This window comes from Aulonocara sp. 'chitande type north' Nkhata Bay, linkage group LG18 (genome assembly GCF_057382095.1).
Source record: "Aulonocara sp. 'chitande type north' Nkhata Bay isolate Kocher_YH1m ecotype deep benthic linkage group LG18, A_spYH_male_GT1.1, whole genome shotgun sequence".
Lineage (NCBI taxonomy): Eukaryota > Metazoa > Chordata > Actinopteri > Cichliformes > Cichlidae > Aulonocara > Aulonocara sp. 'chitande type north' Nkhata Bay.
The window spans coordinates 3,710,403-3,734,905 of record NC_141361.1 but is presented as its reverse complement, the minus strand read 5'-3'; the positions used below and the strand labels follow the sequence as shown (position 1 = coordinate 3,734,905).

General features: G+C 43.3%; 1 protein-coding gene across 6 annotated transcripts in view; it reads left to right on the top strand.

Moving 5' to 3' along the window:
- Positions 1–24,503, top strand: part of efr3a (EFR3 homolog A (S. cerevisiae)) — a 110,747-nt gene that overhangs the window by 17,026 nt on the left and 69,218 nt on the right. For all 6 annotated transcript variants that reach the window (XM_086273427.1, XM_086273426.1, XM_086273425.1 and 3 more), the window contains 2 exons: positions 21,737–21,813; positions 24,243–24,370. In XM_086273427.1, the coding sequence (XP_086129553.1) occupies positions 21,737–21,813; positions 24,243–24,370 (205 nt within the window). The remainder of the gene's footprint in view (positions 1–21,736; positions 21,814–24,242; positions 24,371–24,503) is intronic.

Below are 24,503 nucleotides of genomic sequence, written 5' to 3'. Positions count from 1 at the left end.
GCTCCAACAGCAGTCTGATGGTTAAAGCTTTCCTTTTAGAGCCAAGCTTGGAGTCAAACGGTTTTCTCAGCGAGTGAGGAGTTGATGGCAGGCAGCACTTCGATTTCCCTGCTGCAGGCTGTGATATTGGTTATAGTAGTGGCTTTCAGAGAGAATGTAATGCAGGTCATTGCTTGTAGCAGGCAAGGATATATCAGGATACACTCTCTGAATGCATGATTGTGCCAGATTATAGGTTGCAGCGCTCATCCAAACAGCACGTGTGAGAGACTGAAGTCATTTGTTACAGGAGCTCTGCACGGCTCTGATGGCTGATGCCACAGGTGCTCTTCACATACGTTCAGATACAAGCCTGGAAACAATGGAGGCGCTTTGTCTTTTATTTTCTTTGGGTCTTTTATTGCTGTGCTTGTGCTCGTATCTAAAACCAGTCCACGATTTACGAGCCTTATGGTCATAACTGGTTTGATAAGTGATTTGTCAGCTTGTGCTTACTGAGCGTTTTAAAAATATCCTGAAAGACCAACATCTTCCAGCCGCCCAGGAGCAATTTGTTGAAAATCTGCTTTTTCCAAAAGGTCTTGGAGATTAGACCAGATCTACTCGAGACTCACGGCCCGCCTGTCGGCACACCTCAGGTGTCACTTCAGTTAAGCCTTTTAGTTGTTGTATCTCACTTATTTGTTACTGCGAAGTGTTTGCCTGTGATTAGTTTAAATGTAATTTTTGCATTGTGTGAATTTTGCATTCGGTTTTTATGTTCTGTTGTCTATTTTCTGTTTTCTTCTTTTCCATTAAAAGAAACATGTTTCCTGTCAGTGCAGATCAGATGCTTTCATGCTGGATGGGGAGGAGTTTAGAAATGTTGTTTGAGTTTTCCAGTAAGTCGTACCCCGATGCAGTCTGAATAACATGATGATTGTTGAAAATGATCCTGTAATAGATGTGTGGCATGTCTGGAGTGTGAGGAACACACGTGAGCTATTACAGAAGTAAAACTGATGTAAAAGCCACAGACAAATGAAAGTTAAGCTCCGAGTCCACATCAGCAGAGAGCGTAATCCCTGCCTTTGAAAGTCTGGTTACAAACTGTATTTGACCGAGTCCTGATCTTAGACTTCATTATAATGTAAGATATGACATCTGAGATGCTTTGTGACAGAAGCATAAATAAACTTTGATGTGTTGCATCAAATTTCAGTCAGATCAGACATCAGAAGTCAGATGTGAGGACTTTCATGCGTCGCATCAAGTCTTCTTTCATATTGTGGTTTTAAATCTTTCTCCTGTCAGATCCTCTTGATCTGAGCGGCGTGCCGGGTTGGAAACCGCTAAACCAGGAAATCAAAACCTGAATTTCAGTCACAACTAACTACCTTCAAAATGTCCCTCTCTTTTATTCCTTTGGCAGTTTTCTCTCTGCTCTTATTCTGCATTAACATTTTTAGACATTTTGCTGACATTTAACTTTGCAGATATTTCACCCACAGTCGACTTGGATTTGTAGCTTTTCATCTCTGAGGAAGGTCACAGTCTGAGCTCCACTCGAAAAGATTCTTATAAAACTAGTTCACAGTTATGTAAAATATTATGATTATATAGTTCTGTATTAATTCTATAAATCATCACAATCAGAGGCTCCTCTACAAATGTGCTTGGTTCTCTGTTCTTGGCTACTTTTTAGGTGAAACTAAATAAAAAGCAGCGTAATCAGAGTGCGACTGTGAGCTTCAAGCTGGGTGTTTGCTTGAAATGACTTAATTGTTCAGTCAACATTTTCTGGCTTTAGCATTTCAGTCATCATACCTGCCAACACCCCCGTTGTTTCCCAGCAGCAGGTTTACTGTTTTACCTGGAAACCTGCTCCAACTTTATTATGAATGATTCACAGTTTTTATGTAATTAGAACCTTTGTTAAGCAGCATGTTACAGATAATAAATAATAGCTCCACATAACACGATTTTCCAGAATAAAGTGGATGGATGACGGTTGACTGTGTGCAATAAGGAATCTGTAATTTCACCCACTGAAGATCGCAGAGGTTTGACATGGAAAAGGTGGCATGTTGGGACCACGTGCCTTTCATTTATCTGATCCGCACTCCTGTTCGCCGCTCAGTTTCACGCTGCCTGCCCAGAGCAAAGCGTTATAGCCCGAGCCTCGATGTTTTCAGATTTGCTAATGAAGCTGAGGTCAGTGGAAACCGCTGTGTTTTCCAGAATACTGCATTCTTGGAATCTCGGTCTTTGCTGCGGGATTAATTGAAATGGCAGTGGCTGAACTCCTAATGTGATCAGTGTAATTCAGTCTCTGGCCGATCGAGAAGATGGGGCTGCTGATAGATTCATTCAGAGGCAGTCCCGCTTAATTGGATTCATTCTGCCTTTAAAGAAGCAGGATGTCACGTGGACCTCGCTGACACTAAAGCAGCAGATATTCTGCATTCAGTAAAAATATCACTGAGTTAGATCTGCAAAAATATAATGCGCATCATCATCATGTTAAATCATTTGCATACCAGAACATTTCATCGAGTCACAGCTCTCCAGCGCTGGCTGACAGACTGGCCACAAGCGATTACAGCCACAGTAGCAACATGTCAGAACGGTCGAGCGTCTATATTCGGGTTGCGCGAGTACGTACGCTGGTGACAGTTTTTATTTGTGGCAGCAAAAATTCCAAGTGTGGCTGCAGCCAAATGAACACACTGCTTGGACGAGCTGCTGCTGAACAGTTCGGGTCTGTCTGTAGTCATTCATCCAAAGCCGAGGCATAGTTTCCACTACATCTCATCAGGAGCCTCGTGGATGTTTTTCTATTGATCGTCTCTGTAACATCTTTGTTTCGATCTCTGTGAGAGACTCGCATTTGTAAATCCCAACTAAAATCTGCACAGATGCAGTAAATCGTGGTATTTCTGCCTTAGCTCCAAGGTGTAAATGTAGAAATCCTTCTAGGCTGCTCATCCGTTTGTGGAGCATTGAAGGACGCGTATAGTCGTGTTCTACAGTGAAAGACTTTACACTTATTTAGAGATGTACTCAAGACTGAGAATAATGCTTAATTACCCACATGCTGCCAATGTTTAGGATCGTGTTATTCACCTTTCTAGTCTCTAGTTATGAACCCACAGCAAAAATAAACAGGTTTAAGTTGAATATTTTCATTGATGCTACATAGAAATATTGACTCAACTTCAAACTTGCTTTGGTTTCAGAAAGCTTGGGTTTGGCTCGTTGGAAAAAATGACCCAAATCTTCTATTTTGCAGTGTTTGGTGACCTAAAAGCCAAAAGATACCAGGGAACCTCTGATTGGCCTTTTAGCAAAACAAACTTTCAATATTCCACTAGCTTACTTGGCTATCCTTTGGGATAGTCTGTTAGCTCATATATTTTTCCAACATGGTGAAAGTGCAGTGATTTCAACGCTGGTATTCTGCTGTACACCAAACGCAGGATGTCTTTGTCTGCTTGGAAATATGAAAATCTTTAAGCATTTAATGGTATTAAAGGTTTGGGCTGTAGATGAAGCATCTCCTTTGTGTTTTCACTGATTTATTGTGATCCCTTAATGATGTGCTTCCTGATGTTGGCCTCCACTGCATTCAGTCTACTGCACAGCCATCAGTCCTGCAGCTGCAGTCACATGACGCACATCATGATGCGAGCTGCCTGTCTAATGTCCTGTAGTGTCTCCTATAGGAAGGGGGAGAGTTGATGTCTCATGACTTTCACAACAGCTGCATCACCGCAGAGACGGTCGAGATCAGGTCCATAAGTATCATCCCAGTGCCATGATGTAATATGGCTGTTCTGTGAGGTCAAGCGAGGCACGCAGTGCTACAGTCCTTCTTTACCTCAAACAGCATTCTGTGCCATAAAACACCTCCCAGTGCCTGTTTACTGCCATCCTGTGGCAGGAAGCAGGTTTGATGGCGCTTGACTGGGATCTATTGGAATCTGTAACTTCTGTCATTTTAATGGGTGTGTCCTCGTCCTATTAACAAAAACTGAAGCTTTTTACTTGCAGTTCACCCTCAGCCACACCTACTGCTGCACATTTTAACATGGGAGTCTCCCTTTTTGAGAACTGTAGTTCCTTTAATGGCCACTTTACATGTCGCTCTATACACTCGTTCTTGTGTAACCATATTCTTATTTACTTTGACATGATGCATCCAAAAACAACAACTTTCTGACCTCAGGCAAACTCAACCAAATGCTCTTCTTGGTTCACTTTTCCTCCACGCTGAGCCGTGTTTGAGTTGCCGTTGCGTCGCTGCGCCTAGCAGATGTGTTTTTTCAGCACAAGTAAACTCAAGTGGTGTTGCGTAAACAGCGCCATATGCCCGTGAGTGCTGCATATCGCTTCCTGTGGCAGTCCATTTGCTGACTCATAGAGAAACTGAGACTGTCTGTCAAGAGAGGAAGCAGCACAAAATTGCTCCACTTCAAACCTTCATATCCTGCTGGACCAGAGGCTGATTTTAACTGCTTTCGTGCCCTTCAGCCTTCGATATTTCAGCAGCTGAGCTGGATAGTAAATGTGTTTGTTTCGGTGAACAGCTTGTTTGCTCTTTTTTTTATCATTTTGAATGTGGTTTAAGAGGTTTTTATTGACAACATTTCACAGCCTGGCCGTCCCAACATATCTGCTTTGTGAAGAATAGAAAATAATATTTTGAAATTTGATCTGAAGGAGAAATGAGCTGATAAAAGCTTTAGGATTGAATTTTTCCCGCGCTTCCCGTACTCGACCTCATCTCGGTTTTCCTGCTGTTACTGTAAAGTTTTTGCTCATTGGTTGTAAGAAGCGATTTTATTGGTCAGATTTCATTGTTTAGGATGCAAAACGAGGAGGCAGAAAAACCTGTTTCACAGCACCTCTGGAAAAAGGGAAGCACAGTTTTGATCTCTTTTCCTTTTTTTGGGTTTGATGGGGGTTTTTGAAGATCACAGCGTGGGGGCAGCGCCTCCATCAGTCCAATTGAACTCCCATTGTGAGCTGACATAAAGCTGAAGGCCTGGCGGATGGAAGCGGGAAGATAAACATTTGACTGTGATGTGAAGCAGCGGGGTCAGCCGTGTTGACTGAGGTGGTCCTGAACTACGACTAGATGGGAATAGATGTGATTTTATTGCCGCTGAGGTCACAGAATTAGTTTATAATGAAAATACAGATCATCTGAATGTTGTTTTCTGTCAACTGTTGCTGAGGTTTAGTTGAGAAAAGATCAGAAGCTGTGACATCTTATCTAATCCAGCAACTGGATCAGTTCATTACCTCTTTTTTTTCACACTATTAAACAACCGTAAACACTGTCAGCTTTGTTTGCTGCAAGTTACCATGAAAACCAAACAGAGCTTTCACTACAACAGTGAAACGTAATAATCAAAGGCCTGTCTTCAGTCCATAAGTGTAGCTGTAGCCAAGCGTGATAAACTTTGTGACTGCCCTGAAGTATCTGCAGCTGTAGTCTCTGTCAGTCACGCCTGTCGGCTTTCTTCTGGAGCACGAGTTAAGTGAGAGATCCTGTGAATCCCCCCTCAGCTTCCACTGCAAACACTTCACAGCAGCTTCTTTATCAGACTGACGGCTCTCATCTCACCACAGCCGGTGGAGATATGACAGGGAGAGAGGGAATGCTCCTAGCTGAGGCTCTACACTGACACATAATGGCTCCGTGAAGAGTGCCAGACCTGTTTTTACTTTTTTTAAAACTGTGTTTGTTAGCAGGACTGCTGAACGAGTTGTATTCACATTTGCATTAAATTGTTCCTGCCGTGGAGCTCTGACCAGGAAGTGATTAAATGTGCCCCGATTTATTTATTTTCATGTGCTGTGGCACAAACACACACGTGCACACCTGCCATGTATCATCTACACCTACGTGCACGTGACACAGAGCTGTAAAAGAGCAGCAGTCATGCAGCAGGACGTGTTCCCGGTGTGTATTCGTGGTTTGTGACTCGTGTGCAGCACACAGCAGTTGTAATGCTGCCTCTGGATATCGAACTATTACAGTGCGTCTCTCCTACGTCTCTGCTGTGGATTTCATGCATCACATTTTGTGTGTTTGTGCTTCAAGGTGTGTGTGTGTAAGTGTGTGTCTGCAGGCGTGTCTGAGTGAAATGATGATGTGATGAAGTTTTTATTAATTATTCTTCTGTGTGCAAAGAACAACAATAATCCCATGTTGTTTTTTATTGGCAGGTGTTACATTAAGAGTTAAAATAAAAAATAAACGTATATGCAACAATACAATTTAAAAAATGCAGTGAACGTAAACAATCGTCAATTTAAAACAAACAAAATGTGAAAAATAATGTCAAAGTGAAACAAAAACACTTGGCAGCTGATGACAAACTTAGCGTTTACTTTATTAGTTTCTATCTGAACAGAAGGGTCGGGCCGTGCAGCTGAGACCACCAGCTGTCACCGCTAAGAGAAGAAAAAGCTGCACGACTCGGTGAGGGAGAGGCTGAGAGAAATTATTTTATTTTAAGGCAAATTATGTTATTCATGTGTTATTCATGGTAAGCCGACCTACAGACAAAATACCTGTGAACTATACTGTGCTGGAGCACAGAAACGTCAAAAGCACAGATTTTTACCTGATTGGCTCTTTTAGGGCCGCATCAGCTCACCTGCCATGTTTGCTCCATCGATTTACGATCTGTGAAGTGTGTGTAATAGATGGTTCTACAAAAGGACCCCTGGGCCTCACCTTACTCATCATTTAGATTCAGGTAGCATCTCTAGATTCCTTATAATGTAATTTAGAGACTCTGCAACATTAGAGAGAAACTAGGAATCAGGTGATCGGCTATGAGCAGCACAGGGCGACAGTGGTGAGGAAGAACTCCTTATTAACAGGAAGAACCAGATTCTTCATCAGTTAGAAGATGATGGGAAAGAGGAGGGAATCCATCACACTTTCAAACACAATGTATCAAATGAACGTTGTATTTCCAACACTTTCTGCAACAACAGTAACGGCTCGTTTGCACCCCCCGCTTCCCCAGCTCTAAGGCTGCAGTTTGGCATCCAGCAGCTCTTTGATTCAGGCTAATGTATTTAATATAACACACATTCTTTGCCAAGAGTTGAACTGAGAGACATTAAGAAAGTGATTCAATCCAATAACCACTGAGGGATCCTGAGCTCTCAGGATTTATGAAGAGGAATGTCGAGTTAAATCCCCTCGCTGCGCCTCTCTCCCTCGATAAAAGGCTTAGACAGGTAATTGTGTGCTGGCGCTGACTCTCACCACCCCGCTCCTCCTCTTGGATGCCCACCAGCTTCAGTTTTAGCAGCTCACTCTTTCACTTAGCTGCTCCCCTGAAATGAAGGCTGGTTTAAAGACGTCCTGATAGCTGCGATTCATTATTTAGCAAATACATACAAGTGAAGTTTTGGTCTGGACGTCAGATCTGTGATTAATGTCGTCATCTTCAGTGTCCTCCAGAGCTTCCTTGTCTGGGAGGTGGATGGGAGGGTGGAGGTCTTTATATTGGGCTCATCTGTCAGGTTGTAGCCTCTCCTCCTCCTCATAACCTCTTCAGAGTTTTCTCCCTTCTTGTTTTTCTCCCTCTACCATCACCCGTGATGCCACCCGTTCAAGTCTTTTGCCCTTTTAAACCTTTTGTTCTGTTTTGTCCCTTTTTTACCCCCATTTTCCTTCCTTTCTTCCCCTCTTTCACTCCTCCTCTCGCTTTTTCCTCACTCTTCCCCCTGCATCCACCTCTCCCTGTCTATGCTGGCTGATTTCTCCCTGCCGGTGGCTGTAATTTGCTCAGAGACGGATGGGTCGGCTCAGCAATCATCCTCCTCCCTGCTGTTTTTGATGGATCTCCCGGCTCAGCCGTTGGAGTCATTCTTCGGGCCGCTCGGCTTTAGCTACCCCCTCTGTGTCAGACTGATGGAGCGGGCGGCTGGGAGACAGCAGCTTCTGTTTCTTGAAAGCGTTTTTTAAAACCCAAATGTCGCCGGATGCGCTCTTATAAGCTTGACCTCACTGGTGCTGAGTAGGATCCCCGCTGGCCTTTGCTGAAAATGTTGAAATGCTGGACCCTGCTGAGTCGCCATCTTGGACTTCCTGTGGATTTTCAAGAGGTCGCTTTGTGTTCCCTCATCTTGATGGTGGTCTGTTGGGCTCGGATCAGGAGGTCACGGAGATCATTTGAGTGTCGTGGAGAGAAGATGATTTATTTAAGAGCCTTTATTCCTGCTGGAAGCCTGCTTTTTAGAACCCGTCTGCAGATTGTTATGAAGCTCCGATTCGGTCATTTGCTGCTCAGAAGACAAGAAGTCTGCAAGAACTGGCATTAATTAGCTTTAAGTTTTATTCTTCATGTAAATTTGTAAGGTTTTTTTTTTTTTTTTTAATAGATGTTGAACAGGTTTTCTATCATTCAACAGCCACTTACTGTTTTGTGGTTTTTATTTGACTAATTTAATGGTTTGCTTTCTCAAGAACTCAACCTTTTAACTAATTCAGGTCTTAAACGGGTCACAGGTGCCAAAACGCATTTTCTCAAACGGTACGGCCTCAAAGATGCGATGAAGAGCTTGGACATCCAGAGGGAGCTCGTTGTAGAGCAGGGGTGTCAAACATAAGGCCCAGGGGCCAGACTGCCAGACACTCCGTAAATTTCACAGCATTTCTTACTGATAGGTAATAGATGAAAGAGGTAAAGACATGGCTGTTCATACTATAATTATCAAAAGCAGAGGTTCTCTCTAATCTTACACATTTATTTCTTACAATTTAAACCCAAAGACTCGAGGGTTGAATGTGTAGGTAAACTTCTTTACGCTGACAGAGGAATTTACTGTTCCAGCCCATTTTAAGATCAAAGTGAGCTGTATGCGGTCCACCATGGAAAACGAGCTTGGCATGGCTGGAGAAGATCCCGGGGAAAGGATCCAGCTGAGATGATCCAGGCATCTGATTGGATGGGAGGAGACTCTGAGCTGGACCCACAACAACATTTTGCTGGGAACAAAGCACATTTGGATTACCTGCTTGGCTTCCTTGACCTAAGTCTGGAAAAGTAGAAGATGCTTTGGGAAGCATGGCTGTCAGTGATGTATTGTTGACCCCACAGACACACTAAAGTCTACCTTTACCAGTCAAAGAGTGCTTGATGTTTTTCTAGTGCATCCTTTACTGCTTTTTAACATTTAACATCATCAGGAATCTGTTCCAACACACCTTGAGAAGCTGTTATCTTTTAATAAAGGATTATAAAACAGTCCTTCGTGGTCTGGCCCAACTGTGACCTCAGTCACCAACACGCAGACATTCATGAAGTAATACTCAGTTTAAAGTATTTAAACCTGAAACCTGTAGCTTTAAATAAAACTGCAGTATTTTTTGTCCCCTCTGTTCTGTTTTAGGGGTTAATATTCACTGTGCTTAAAGCAAAATAATCCATTTGTCGTTTTGTAAGACTTGTACCTTCCCGCCTCAGCGTTTGCAGAGAGCTCAAGTTCCCCGTGACGCCTCCTTCCTCTTCACCATCTAGGAAACGTGAACCCTCAGATTTCATCTGACTCCGTTTCCATTTCCTTCTTTTGTCTCCTCTACATAAATATTTAAATGAGAAACACTGAGCTTCCACCGCCTCCGCAACAAATCCACTATCTGTAGTTGGATCATAATTCACTTTCGAACATAACAAATTTATCACAAGGCGCCGACTGTTCCTGTGGCTGCTGGTTAAATGTTTATAAGGCAGTGCCACGGGGAAGGTGAGAGCGCTCAAGGCGATACCATCGCAAATCTCTCTACTGTATAAATAAGGGAAGTGTTGGTGAATATCCTTGGTTTCAGGGAAAAACTTTAACTTGTAGATTTATTATGCAAATTAAGACTCAACGAATTCTGCACGTGCTTTAAGATGTGTTAACTAATACAACACGAAGCACGGAGGGAAGCGTTTTAATTGTCAACTCTAGATGAGGTTGAGATGTTGTGTGATTGTTAAAGTGTATAAAGGTAAGCGTAATTCTCCAAAGCAGAAGTATTTGCTCTATATTATCTTACAGACACTGTGGGTGAGGGGGTGAGGGGGGGGGGAGTAATTAGCAGAGAGGGTATTTGCATAATTCATAAACAAATGCAATAAACTAAAATTAGTAGAGGTTATTATAGCTTCAACGTTGAGATTGAAATAAACTGTAATGTAAATTAATATTTGAAGATTCAAAAAAGAAGTGTAAACGACCAGATAATGAAGTTGTTGTACAGACACCTGAACGTAACTTTACCCTCATCACAGTTTGTGGAGGAAAAAAATTATTTGTTGATTCAAACAAAGAAAGTCTCGGTTAGTTCATGTTGGATCAATTAAACGTATTTTTAGATTAAATGATATAAACATTTAGAGATTAAATAATTAGGGCCTTGTAGTCTACATTGTGATGGGTGAGTTTTTAGCTTTTCACAGATTGTCCAAAAATAGGATTAAAAGAAAAAGATGAGTATATGAGATGATGCCGACTCCCTGACTGGTTTTGAATGTGAAGATAATTTTAACCAAACAACTCACAGGCTGCGTGGGAGCAAACCTTTTGGAGTAATGTCACAGCTATAGCATGCTAGTTAGCTTAGCTTAGTCTGTGATAGCTTTGGTATCGTTTGGATGATACTGGCAGCATGTTTTTTGGTCTCAGTTAAGTCCGTTTCCTCCGAAACTCTGGCTGAAAGATCAGATCTGATGTCACTGATCGCACCAAATGGAACAAATATATTATATTTGCAAAGACAGCGAGTTAAATCCAACAGACTGACTCGTTAAATGAGAAACAAACTGGACTAAACAGGCTGTTTTATGAGTCCTCCTGGCATCCTGCGTCTGCACATCGAGGAAAGGTCGCAGTAATATTGAGCACCACAGGAGAGTTTATTACTCTGCTTATGAGTCCAAACTCCCTCGACCTGTATTGCTCGACTCCCTTTTATAATGTCCCAAAATGAATGTTGTCCTTTCGCTCTGAGGTCTAAATGCCCTGGCTCATGTAACCCTAACAGCTCACTCTGTATTTTCTTTTTTTCCTGAAAGCTTTAAGAAGTTTAAGGTGTTTCACCCCATCGTTCATGTCAGAAACTCATTATAAAATATCTTCCTAAATAACAGCACATCCTAACTCTTTCATCCTGCCCATTGTTGGGAATAAAATGAAGAGTAGTCCTTATCTTACTCGAGCCAGAGACGAATCGGAGAAAAATCCACATATTACAGAAGTTTAGCCTCCACAGTTTCATTTCGCAGTGGCCACGTTTATGATGTGAAAGGTAGCAGTGCATGCAGGGAAAATAAATCTGATAATCTGATCAGTGTTTTGGTCCCAGCGTTTCACAAACTAAGGTTGAACTAACAAAATAGGCAGAAGTCTTACAGCTGAACATCTGAGCTCTCCGACTGTGCTTTAATATAAACAGCATTTCTGCAAAGGAACGGGTGCAGCGAGCTCACCTTCTGCTGATAAATAAGAGACCTTGAGAAGTTGTGTGTCCGGCGGTCAGATAATCCTGCTGACAGACCGCCGAAACCCGGCCACAACTCCGAGCCACAGACTGAGGGGGAAAAACAGATTTTTAAGCAGCATAAATTTAGATATCCGTCTGGCTGGGACAGCTCCAGAGCGACAGGGAGGCTGTAAATTTATGGGCCATCATCTGTTTTTGTGCATGTGTCCTTCAAGGTTCAAAAGCAGGATGTGGTAATGCAAGTCAATGAGCCCACCAGCCATTCACAGGAAGGGTTTTCAAAACAAGCAAACACTCGGGCCATTTGCAAAATGCATAAATATCAGGATATTTATGGGTATGAGCAGCAGACATTCATGTATAAATAATGTGTAACTGTTAATGTAACAAACAGGCTCACAGCTGCAGATCTGATGAGACACTTTTTAGGTGTGAAGTAAATATTGGAGTCATGATGTGTCAGATTTCCATATTTCCTTCGTCTTCCTGACTGACAGTGAGCCTGTTGGAGATGGATGTACAAAGTGGGTCCTTTTTTCTTTCCAGGTGAAATAAAAACGACATATTTGAATATGTTGGGCACATCGTATACAAACAGTTTGCTTTTAATTCTTGAACATGCATTCACAGATTTGCATATTTCACCAACAGGTGCAATGGACAGATTCATATATCTGCTAATTGGTACTAACAGACTTGAATACAGCAATTTCACTCACCAAAACTGGAGCACAGACAGATTTTTATCAGCTAATTCCAACAGTATAAGTGTAGCAGAGAGAGTCGGGTTCAGTGTCGTGAATTAGTGGAGGTGAAATCTGCAGCTGCTTGTGTCGGGCCACCTATCAAGTCAACTAAGTCAGTAACTTTAAATGGATGAGTTCTTAAAAAGGGAGAAATTGACTCTACAAGCCCATCTTATTCATTTTCTTTACTGCTTTATCCATTAGAGGGTTGTTGGAGAGGTGGGACTTGCAGAGCCTACGTCGTACCAGCATTTATGCTCCTGTCTGCTTTGTTGTTCAATTTCACCACCAAAACACTAGTTGGCAGAGTTTCTGTCTTTGATTTGCTCCATTCTCTTCTGATCTCTTTGAAAAATGGTAACAGAAGAAGAAGCAGCAGTAAACAACAGCACTAAACGGTATAGCAGGGTGATATGGCCAAAAATATTTATCACGATATATATTTGAAAATTTGCGATAACGATATAACTCACAATATAACTGATTGCGAGACAAAATACAACTCCACAACTTTACAAGCGCAAAAAAACCCATTCCATTTATTTTCACTTAAACAAGCAGCTGTTTTTTTTTTTTATGTGCACTAAAGCTATATAAAAATTTAACAGTGCCAATGCAAATTCCTTGCTGACAGTTTAACCAAAAGGCATTTCCAGTAGAAATGGGCTGACGTATCCTGAGCATAACCATGTATAATATCCACTAAAGTTATAAAGAGGTGCTTTGCAACATTAAACTGCAGTGTGGCAAATAAAAAAGTGAAATACGTATTTTTCGGACCATAAGGTGCACGGGGTATTAAGGCACATTAAGCGAAACAAAGCAGTCAGATAAATCAAACTATTCAACTCATTCTTCTTGCTTCTTCCACTTCTGTACCATTGATTTGTTAATGCTGTATTCTATCACAGCTGCTCTGTTCCCATGTTGTTGCAGTATATTAATCACTAACCTGGTATTGTGGATGGATTATCTCAGTTGTTCTCCTGACTGAAGTTTGGTCCGTTTACAGCATCCTGCCATAGGATTGCATTTGTCCCTGACCACCAGGAACCTTCACGTTAACTTTTATCGAGTGGAAAAGTGTTAGCTTAAATCCTGCAGCTTCACGGTTTATGTTATGCTAACATAGCTGTGTCGCTAGCGATCACGTAGCACATCATTATATACCAGCTAGCCCAACTTCAGTAACCCTACAAACGTCACTGCTGTTTAGTTTCCTGTCTTCATTTATGTTGGAAGTGATAGCAGAGCTGTACATTTGAATTTTTTCAGAAATCTCAGTCAGAACATGCTACATCATGCTTAGGTAACTAGCGAAACTAGCGAGCTAACTTCCGCTAACTTCCTGCTAACTTTTAACTCCATTAAATGTAATAAATTCTTTTTTTCATGGATGCCTGGATGTTAAACTTCATAGTTACACCTGGTAAAGCAGCAATGCTGATTGTTTTATTAAAGATGAAAGAATTTAGACAGCTTTTAACTCTCAGTGATGCTGCAGTGTTCGTTTGACTTTGGGACCTGAAAGGGACGGAGTATAGGACCCAGATTACTCCCAGATTTACGAGCACCTTAGTCCGACAAATACGGTAATAACGACGGCTCGCTTGCATGTTCTACAAAAAAAAGTGCTTTGATGGGTATCTGACGGACAAACACCAAACCAGTTCCACATCACTGAAGTGGCACCATTTTTACAAACCAATTCTGGTTCATCCGTTTCACTGAACGATCCGCTTTCTCCCTTCTCATTCTCCGTTACCGCCATGCTTTTTCGGCCATGTGCACATGCGCGTTTTACACATATTATCGTGATATTTCTTTTTCTTATCGTTGCCTAACATTGTACTGGTATTTCCGTGAACGGTATAATATAGCCCAGCCCTGCTAAACGGGTCCATCGCAGTCGCTGCAGACTGGGTCGAAGAAACATGTTGTTACATTTCTAACGAGTAAACATCAGGTTATGGCGTAGGGTTTCAGAAGGGCTTGCAGATGATTTGAGTTCAGTGTGAGCACGAAGCACGAAAACACCCTGGACATGCTTCCAGCTGTTCTGTGATATTTCAGCCAAACCATGCTGGGTTTTTATGGCACACGGACATCATCTCAGTTACGTCCATTAGATTAACTTAACATCACGTCCTGGATGTCCTTCAGTGGCTTTAATGCTCCCTTCATGTCTTTCTAAAAGATGTAGGGGACCATGCTTGTGCATCAGATCAGTGTCAGAGCTGATGAAGATGGATCTGTATCAGCTTTATATCTTCATATAAATACCTGCGTCCTCGTCTGTAGTCCTTCAGTGAGAGGATTATGTTTCCTGTCTGATAACATCGCCCTGCTTTCCCTTGAAAATTTTAACAATAACACGCTCAGCCGCCCGCTGCTCTCCTTCAGGCCGCTCTCACAGCTCATTTAAATCCAGCTTCTATCATCACAGACTCAACTTTATTAATTTTTCTTATCTCCAAGGACGGCGTCTCAGCAGCCAGACGGGCCCGCGCACACTCATCTGCGACCCCAAAAACGCGAGGCGAACAAGGGCGCAGCGAGGAGGATGCTGTCGGGCGCCTGATTGACAGTGTGTAGAGAGAGAGGGAGGGAGAACATGGCTTTCATCTGCTTGTCAAAGGGCAGGGAATTAATCAGCAGGGGTGAGGGCACTCTTTAATCTTGTAGATTACGTGCCTTGCAGACGGTTTAGGTGTAGATTAAAGGACGGGCCGATGCCAGAGGTGAGAGTTGCGTTGGTGGGAGGTGTGTTTGTTTTTACTTACGGCTGAAGAAAAGATGGAAGTAGTAGATGGAGCAGCAGCGTCCTGCTTAAGAGGTCTTGAGGTGTATGTTTTCATGGAGCTGTAGGGTCTGAAGAACATAATTCTACCTCTGTATACGCCACTGGAAGTATAGGGTAACATATCTGATGAAAGAAAACTAAACCTGATGTGTTTACTGGTTTTAAATATGGATGAAAATGAGGAGGAAATACAACCGCCCTCTTATGTAGGTTGATTGGTGATGTAATCATTTATACAGCTGGGGAAAACATCCATCCGTGAGTGTAGAGTGGTGCTGAGTGTCATCATTTATTTTTTTAGCCTTGAAATAAAATAGCAACAGACAGAAGGCCATGTATCAATACCTCAACTCAAAGGCAACATATTCTGCTCTACAGTTGCTTTGCATGAATCACTGTTCAAAATAATCCCTCTTTATGTGCAGCATCTCACCTGTTTCTGTAACTCTTTTTGATTGGCAGCCCATTAACCTGCAGATGGGTGGGGCTTCCTTACCTTACGTGACCTTTTCAGGATATCTACACTCTGTGACATCATGCACATCCAAGAGTAGAAAAAAACGTGTGAAACAGAGTGGTTAGCCTGAAAAGTGCGTCATTAATTAAAACTTTGTCCATGTTTAAAATGAGCATCAATGAGTTGAAGATGACGTGTGTCGCAGGAAATAAGCAAAACCAGAACAAGTAGTCTTTAAACCTTTGAAGTAACAGTTTGAGTTACCAAAACTGATTGATTGCACTAAAAAGCCCATTCGAGAGGTCGAGTGGAATCGAATTAGCTGATCTGAAGCTTCTCCAATAACAGTCAGCAACAGCTACTTCAGCTGGTATCCACCCCTAACTCTGAATTATATGCAACTTTAAGCATAAATGAAATGTAAACAATTTAAAGCGCCCCTCTCGTAGTTGTTATGAACTGGAAGCTCTCCACAGAGAACTACAATCATGCTTTGTTGCAGGCCTAAACATTTATTGTGTAAACTTGCCTGTGGGGACTGACTCGTTTTTGGAGAGATCCTACAGAGGCCATTAGAGGAGGTTCAATTCTTGGCTTCATTTTTCATCCCTGGAGGTTCCTGGTTGGTTCTGCTGCTTTCAGTTTGCATTTTTTTGGATTTCTGGTCCACAGGTGTTCATGTATCCAGACACAGGGCTGGTTTTGGAGCTGTATGTTTACTCATGTCTATACCAACCAAACTAGCACATTCCCAGGACTTTTCCCAAAAGGCTTTTCCACATTGTGTGATTTCTACTGGGAATCTTTTCCATTTAAATGCCTCAGCTTGCCAAAAACTACTTGTAGCCCGTGTCCTGACAGCCCGGTCCATTCTTCTAGATCATTCCTTTTAATCTGTTTTAGTTTCCATTTATTTAGTTATTTGAACAGCTCTTGGTCATCGTGCTTCTTCCAGCCCTGATCCTTCCAGACCCTTTCTTCTCTGTTTTGTTTTGGAGATATAAATATAGGCTGACTGTAAACTGCCACTCACGAGGACAGGATGTGTTACCAACAAGGATGTAAGGGAGCTCATTTACATGCATTTTTTTCATAGTGTATAACCATTATTAAAAATGTGTTTACATTTTCATGAATAGAGCATATAATTCGTTTTTGTGTCCAGCTTGTGGAACCTTTCTTCTCTGGTTTTTTACCTTTTAAGTCTTGTGACGTCCTGTCATGTGATTAAAAGGAACCACAAAGCTTTTATTTGTGGTTCTCAGGTTAATGTTCCTCTCATTTCTCACTGAGCTCCTGCTCTGAGATGATGTCAGAGACACTTTGAGGCTCTTCTGTTGCCAGGTTTTGTCCCCGTCTCTGTGTTGGATTATGTTTTCCAGTGAGCGCAGAGGCCGGTAACCCGAGACCCTGTAGACAGACCTACATTAGGCCCGGCAGGGTGTCGTCTTCTCTGCCAGAACGTGGGGTAATCCCAGGTGATTGTAGACTCGCAGCTCCAGCTCGAAGCCAAGTGGTTGAGCATGTTGTCCATCACAGATGTGATGCTGATCCTGTACCAGGGAAAAAGCATGAAAAGGTGAAGCTGGAACGTTTTCTTGGTGTCACTGGTGAGGCGGACACAGAATCTACTTTTTGAGCAGACAGTCTCATTTTGGAGGATTTACTCCAAGAAGAGAAGCCCATGCCTGCCCACTGAGGCTGTGGGATCTGTTTGGACCACAGTTGGGATAAATTGAAGTTTTCTGCAATTATGCCGTCATTTTGTGGTAACGTGAGGAGGGGTATCCTGAGGAGATACAGGCAGGTGCCTCGAACCGAGGCTGACGGAGCCTTCAGCTACAACCGCTCCTCAAACAGACGAGGCCTCGTGAGCTCCGGTAGGTCAAACTCGACCCCACGTTTGAAATGTTGGTTAAATAGAAAAAAAACAAACTCTTCTGTTTAAAAAGTTTAATGATCATTAAACTTTTCTGAAGTAAAGAAAAATAAAGTACTAAACTAGATGAGAAGGACAAACGCGACGCTTCAGTTCAGTATAAAATTTTAATCACAGTCTGGTTGGTTTCTCATTAAAATGAGACACAGATATGAGACTCAATGTGACAAACGAGCAGAAAATCTCAGAGCAACAGTTTCAGAAATCTGAGTTTATCGTGCTTACCTCTGCAGCTCTGTGATCCTCCTGCTTTAGCTTCTTATTTTCACTTCACATAAAAATGCAAACCATAATATTTGATTAATCAAACACGTGCAGCTCTGTGCTGAGCTGGATATCAACCAAGAAAAATGATGTTAGTACTCAGGTGTTGCTCGGGGGCAAAGCAACTGTCTGATGACAAATCTCTACCCAACATGCAACTGTGATTAAAGCACGTGCTACAAGCTATTTAGACCCACTGCAGACAGAAGTGGATTCAGACGTTTAGTGGCGATTCATGCTTCGCTGCATGACTCCAGCGGTTTGTCAGGACGTGTTAACCAACGTCCGTCCGCCTTTGTGTTCGTCGCTGCAGGATGATGGATTCCATCCTCTGTAATGGCCTCTCCTCAGCCCGCTCACTTTGTTGTGCGTGTTTGTAATTTATTTGTGTGTTTGAACGACCACCACGGTCTCTCCGTCTGAAGCCCGCAGCAGTCGCGCAGCCTTCTCTGCAGCGCAATGCTTGAATTGATGCATCGCCTCTATTATGGCGCTGAAGTCACGATGCTCGAAACCAGAATTAGTTTTAATGTAATTTAAAGCTGCTGTCGTTCATTTTCTGCTGTTGGTGCCTCCATACAGACGAGCTGAGCGGGGCTGAAGGCGGTCCAGGAAACGCAGTGAGATGGTAAACTGATCAAAAAAGGATCACAGCTCAAAATACAAGGCGAAGAGGACCGAATGTTAAAGGAAGCATTAGAGCTGTCAAGAGACAGACGGCTTGGCAAAGAGGAAGCTGAGCACCGGAGCCCGGGTGCACTCGATTAGTCCAAAATTTGACCTCTGCCTCCTTTTCCTTGACCTCAGTGTAGTCAGGAGGTAGAGGAATACCGATGGTGCTCAGAGAATCTGACTGACGATACTTCACTCAGTTAGGAACCTTCCTCAGTGAAACTGACTTTTTAAATACACCCCTGAAGGTCTCTGAGGGCGGAGCTAGCGGGATTATATGATAACTGCACATGTGCCTTGAGCCTCTCTTTAAACTAGTCCTTTAAAGGTGGATGCATTTTCACCCTGAGCTGCTGCGGACGCTGGAATGAGAGGCGAGTTAACGAGGATGGAAACAGAAAGCTGTCACACCACCTCCCCCCTCTGCAGCGCCGTGTTTGGCCCGATCCATCTGCTGTCCCTGAACGCCTCGCGCAGGAGGAGCCGCGGCCTCCCAGGTGTTTCCACTTCATCCTCAACGTCTGCAAACACACAAACACACACACTGTGTCTCTGCAAGAGCCCAGCATGTGCGCGTTTACATTCATGCGTCTTCACCTTTTCAAGTGTGAAGGCTGTAAATAAGCCGTGTATAAGATGACTGCAGCGAGAGGCACAAACGCGATGTTTAACCTGAAGAAGCTTCTGATTTTACTCATTCTAGAGGCCCAACTGTTGATGTGCAACACTGTGATGGACATGAAAGTCGTGTCAGCTGACGGTCACAATAACGAGGCCAAAACTTTGGTTAAGACATGAAAACGAAGATTTAAGTCAGAATTAGCAAAGCAGGGACGTGCACACGCTCATGGCTGTGAACAACGTGACTTTGTCAGAGTCTCTGTGTCGCGCTTACAGGTGTAGAGCGTCGGAGCTGAATTCCATTAAAGCCGACGAGTTGCACTAACAGACGGCCGCTCCCCCCGCCGCCCTAATGTGGCAGGCAATTGTAGGATCTGTAATGAATGCTTTAAAGTGGCGGCAGGTTGTTGATACAAGCCTTAATGAAGTTGGTAATCTGCAGGTTCCCCCGAGGACTGCTCTCTGGAGGTGTTGCAGTCACCTTCCATCTTATGAAGGGTGTCAGCAGCAGGGGCTCCTGGGAAATGATGTCCCAGGCCTGATCCCTGAAGTTAGTGTTCTGAGTCTGAGGAGGGAAGCGGAGGAATATGGAGAAAGTAGCATTTCTGCTTTTGTTTCCCATAATCTGCCTTTAAATGTTGGTATTCAGTGTAACAACTGAAAATAAAATTTAAAAAAATTAAATAAAATAAAAAAAATGTTGGTATTTAGTCAATAAATGGATTAGAAACATCTTGGCAAAGTGTTATCCTGATGACACACCCACACCGCCACATCTGTCTCGCCGTCAGTCTGTGGAAACTTCTCCTTTTCAGGTTTTATCCATCCATCCATCCATTCGCTTCCGCTTATCCTTTTCAGGGTCACGGGGGGCGCTGGAGCCTATCCCAGCTGTCATAGGGCGAGAGGCGGGGTACACCCTGGACAGGTCGCCAGTCTGTCACAGGGCTAACACACAGGGACAGACAACCATTCGCACTCACATTCACTCGCACATTCACACCTAGTGGCAATTTGGATTATCCAATTAACCTATCCCCACAAGCTGCATGTCTTTGGACGGTGGGAGGAAGCCGGAGTACCCGGAGAGAACCCACGCAAACACGGGGAGAACATGCAAACTCCACACAGAAAGGCCCCGGCCTGATGGTGGAATTTGCCACCGTGCTGCCCCCCCCCCCCCTTTTTTTTTTCTTTCAGTTTTTATAGCACAGAAAATTAAAATTAAGGCAAAGTGTGAGAATGTGTTTTATTTACCTGTTTCTGGGAAAATGTTCCAACATCAGCAGCGTGAGGAGGCGTTGGTGCAGATGTTTTGGAGCTGGATCTTCTGATGGTTGTGAGCCAGCTGCCCGCTCAAAGCATCGAGCTTGATTGATTTTTAAGAAATATCAATAAATGACGCCCGGCTTCATAAACTGTTTAAACGTTTCTTTGCAGCTGATGGATTTAAATTTAATTCTGGGAAGTGTTATTTGGTGTTTTGGACGATCATGTTTGGAGGATTTCTCTCCTTTCTTCTGATTCTCTGCATTTGGATTCAGCTTGAGCCAAATTTACATGCTGTTAATTCCTTAATTGATTTTTGGTGGTTTCCAATAGTTTTTCAAATTTAGTCTGAAGTAAAAAAAAACAACAACAACTACTCCTGCTTAGTCTCTCAGAATTAAGGTCAAGGTCTAAATTGTTATATTTGTATTATTTTAACACAATGTTACAGAACTGCTAAACATTTTTACTGCTTCCATAAACACCTTGCATTTATTAAACCTTTACAAATGCAGTGCTGTGTGAAACTCTTAAGCCAGCACTTCTGTGGTGAAAAAGCACCAATGTCCAAATCAGAACTCTGGAGCCTCAAAGTTTGGGGAACTGCTGCTCTCAACCATTTGATCATTTCCAGGAAGGAAACAAAGCATAAAGAATGAGTGGTGGCTCGAGTGTGCACAGTGCTGTTGTCCTTCTCATTTCAGATGTTTAGAGTTGCTTCCCCTCGTACTAATGTTTTGCCTCATTGATCGACTGTCAGGGCAGCGCGGCGCTGCCGTGACCCCTCGGCTGTGGTCTGCTGCTCCTCTGAATGCAGAAACGCTGACATTTCACTGATGACACTTTGCACTGACGGTCGAGTTCATCAGTCAGGAAGAGCGTTCACAACTCTGTGTGCACGTGAAGTTTGAGGCCTGTCGGGACAGAAAGATGATAATGTTTCATGTTGCGTTAGGAGAATTACTGGATAATGTTAGGAAAGGACAAATTCTCACCTTGGATTTAACTGCTTAGAAAGAAATGGCCATAAAGTACGCAGTAGTTGAACACTGCATGAACTCGCCTGAGTCAGATGCCCCTCGTGAGGACTTCTTCGCCGCCGATCCTAGACTCTGATGACTCATCACTTTCGTATTGACTCCCGGCCTGCTGCTTGTAATGCTAATTCATGTTGGTCAATACGAGGTGACCTATCAGAGCCAGCTCCTGACTCCAGAGTAAGTTTGGATTGTCTCAGGCGCTCGTCCATGAGTCACAGGAGGAAACGTGAATGTGTTTTACAGTCAGGTTCCATCGATCCAATTGAAAGCTCCACATTTCGTCCTCAGCTACTCTGACTTAAAAGGGTTACAAGCTCCATTTCTTGCCCCCAGTTTTCTGTTGTCTGTGAGGCATGAAGACAGCTGCTAATTACAGAAAGTTGGAGGTCAGGCTTCACTGATGGCCATTTCTGTCTTCGTTGCAGGAGTTTGCGGCTGCTGTGGGCCGCTGAGGCCGAGGTACAAACGCCTGGTGGACAACATCTTCCCTGAGGACCCCAAAGTAAGTACCTGCAAACACATTACATGTTTGTTGTCTCCCCTATAGGACATTTAATCTAATCAAATGCACAAAGACTGGACCCAGGTGTGACGTGACCTCCGCTGCATAAAATCTACCATTAATGTGAAAATGTTTTACATCCAGATTAGTAAAGTATCAGATTTTTACCTTAACACAGCTGAAACAGCGCTCCTAAAGACCTTTACTAACACTAGTTTGTGCATTCATGTGTGAGGCCACGTGTCAGATTTGTTCTACTGATCCTTTATCTGTTGCTCTGGGGAAGCTGCGAGGGTTTCCCAACATCCTCCGCTGTGTTTTTATGGACTGAGAAGTTTGTGTCCTGCTGGCATTTGATCAGAAACGCTGTGGTACAAAAGACAAAGGAAGCAGAAAACCTTCAGACTGAGTCTGTTAGACAGAAGTCTGTAGCTTCCTCAGTGTGTTAGCGCTGCGTCTGCTGCCCGGGTCTTATCACACCTTTGGGATTGCTGTGGAGACCCGGCGACACGCCCACCGACGAGCTTCATCGACACAACACGGAGATAATTGGTCGACCGCAGAGGCACGCATGAACGCTTCAGACTTTGATAATTCTGCCAGTTAAATGTGACGTGGCTTTGATAACCAGACCACCACAAGTTGTTCTCACCTGTTTGGTTCTTTGACGCGTGTTAATTAAAACGCCACATGTGTGTGCGGTTGGTCCGGCGCTCAGGGGAGGGATTTTTCTTTTTTTTTCGCGTCCTCCCCACACGTCTTCTCAAGGACCTTTTGGTTTAAGCAAACATGTGCAGTGGGAAATCAAAATGCCTGAACGATCGAGACCTTGGCCAATTAATTATCTCTCACTGAGCGCCCGAGGGGTTGAAAGCACTCGGGGAACAGCCGGTCTCAAATTAACTCCCCCCTCTGGCCAGTCAGTACATACAGTATGTATACGTGTTGACTACAGTGCAGCATTGAAGTCCTGAGGTTGAGCACTCTGATAGAGAAGAATCTGAATCCCTACACCGGAACGAGCTCTCGTTAGTTTTAACGAGGCAGAAATGGACCCTGAGTGAAGAGAGGGCCGTGAATACGCTGCAGTAATTGGACTTCAGTATGAATAATTTCTGATAATGTGCAGTTTCAGTCTCTATAATGTTTCTGAGCACTGATCTGTGGTGCTCATTCGTTTGCATCCATGTCAGGGAAGCCAAATTAAACACACTCACAGTCCACTGGTTTTAATGTCAGTGCCACAAAATGAAGTTTAGGAAGTTAAAAGAAGGATTCAGATGACTTTGATCAACTGAAAGAGTCTGACTGGAACTTTGACAGATTGATTTTTGCCGTTCGATGAACCTGCTGATAAGTGTTCGTTTTTTGTTCTGACAATGAGAAATTGAGATCATGGGTACGAGAGCTGGAAATGAGCTTCCTGTGAGTCTGGGTCCAGCTTTAGAGATGCAGGGTGAGGAGCTCAGAGCGGAGAACGTGCTGGAGAGATGATGTCTCCTGGCTGGCTTCTGAACGCCTCGGTCCTGCAAGAGCTGGAGGAGACAGCTGGGAATACCAGATACATGTTCAAGTTTTTAAATTCTTCATCTTTACATCTGATAGAATTCAATCCAACCTTTTTGATCGCCACATCGAGTCCAAGAGTTTTTAGTATTGTAAGAATATTCTTATTACTTTATTATAGTACCGCAGAAAATCTGTATCATCGATGAGCGATGGCTGCAAATAGCAATGAATATTTGGCTTCATCACATCGTGTGTAAAATAACACTGAAAAGCAAAATAGAATCAAAGTGATGTCGTCGAGTTTCGTGTTTCGTCCGATCAGCAAAATTCAAACATATTCAGCACAGAGTGCTGTGATGTCTTAAAAGGCACTGAGTTTATTTTCAATCATACGGGAAGATTGTGATGTGTTTTTAGTTAAAACTGCACTGATTTATAATTTGTGTTACGGCTCTGCTTTGGTATCGCCCTGCTTCATGTGCACGCATGAAAGCCAAGTGGACAGGACAGCATCAGTGACAACAGATAAACTCTTTTAAAAGAAGACGTGGGTTGCAAAGTGGCTTGCAGAGGCAGTAGTGGCTGTATGCAGGCTGAAGCAGCTTATATTTTAAGTGGACAGGTTCTTATGTAACTCTTTTCTACTCTGCTTGAGCACTCAAAGCATTTTATACAACACGTATCCTTCACCCAGTTTCACATATTTGCACAAGCACTTTTTTCTACGTCTAAATGTTTTTCGAACGTTCACGCTCTGAACGCTGCTGGAGTAACTCTGGGTTCAGGAAGCCTGCTCTACATGCGATGCTCTATATGACAAAGTGCATCATCTGATCCGTCAGTGCGTCAGTGTTGACAGAAGATAGTTTTAGCAGGCTTTGTTTAAATCCTCTGAATCCTGACTGCGTTGTTGTTTCCAGGATGGCCTCAGTAAGTCGGACATGGAGAAGCTCACCTTCTACGCCGTGTCGGCTCCAGAGAAACTGGACAGGATTGGAGCTTACCTGGCCGAGAAGCTGAGCAGAGACGTGGTGCGACACCGCTACGGGTGAGTGGTGTTTGACTTGTTAAGTCCCAAGCACCAGATAAATGTGTTTTATCCCGGAAAACCCTTCATCACCTCAAACAGCAAATGCTGTTAGCTTCAATTCATGATGCAGATTCAGTGAGATAGCAGGAGG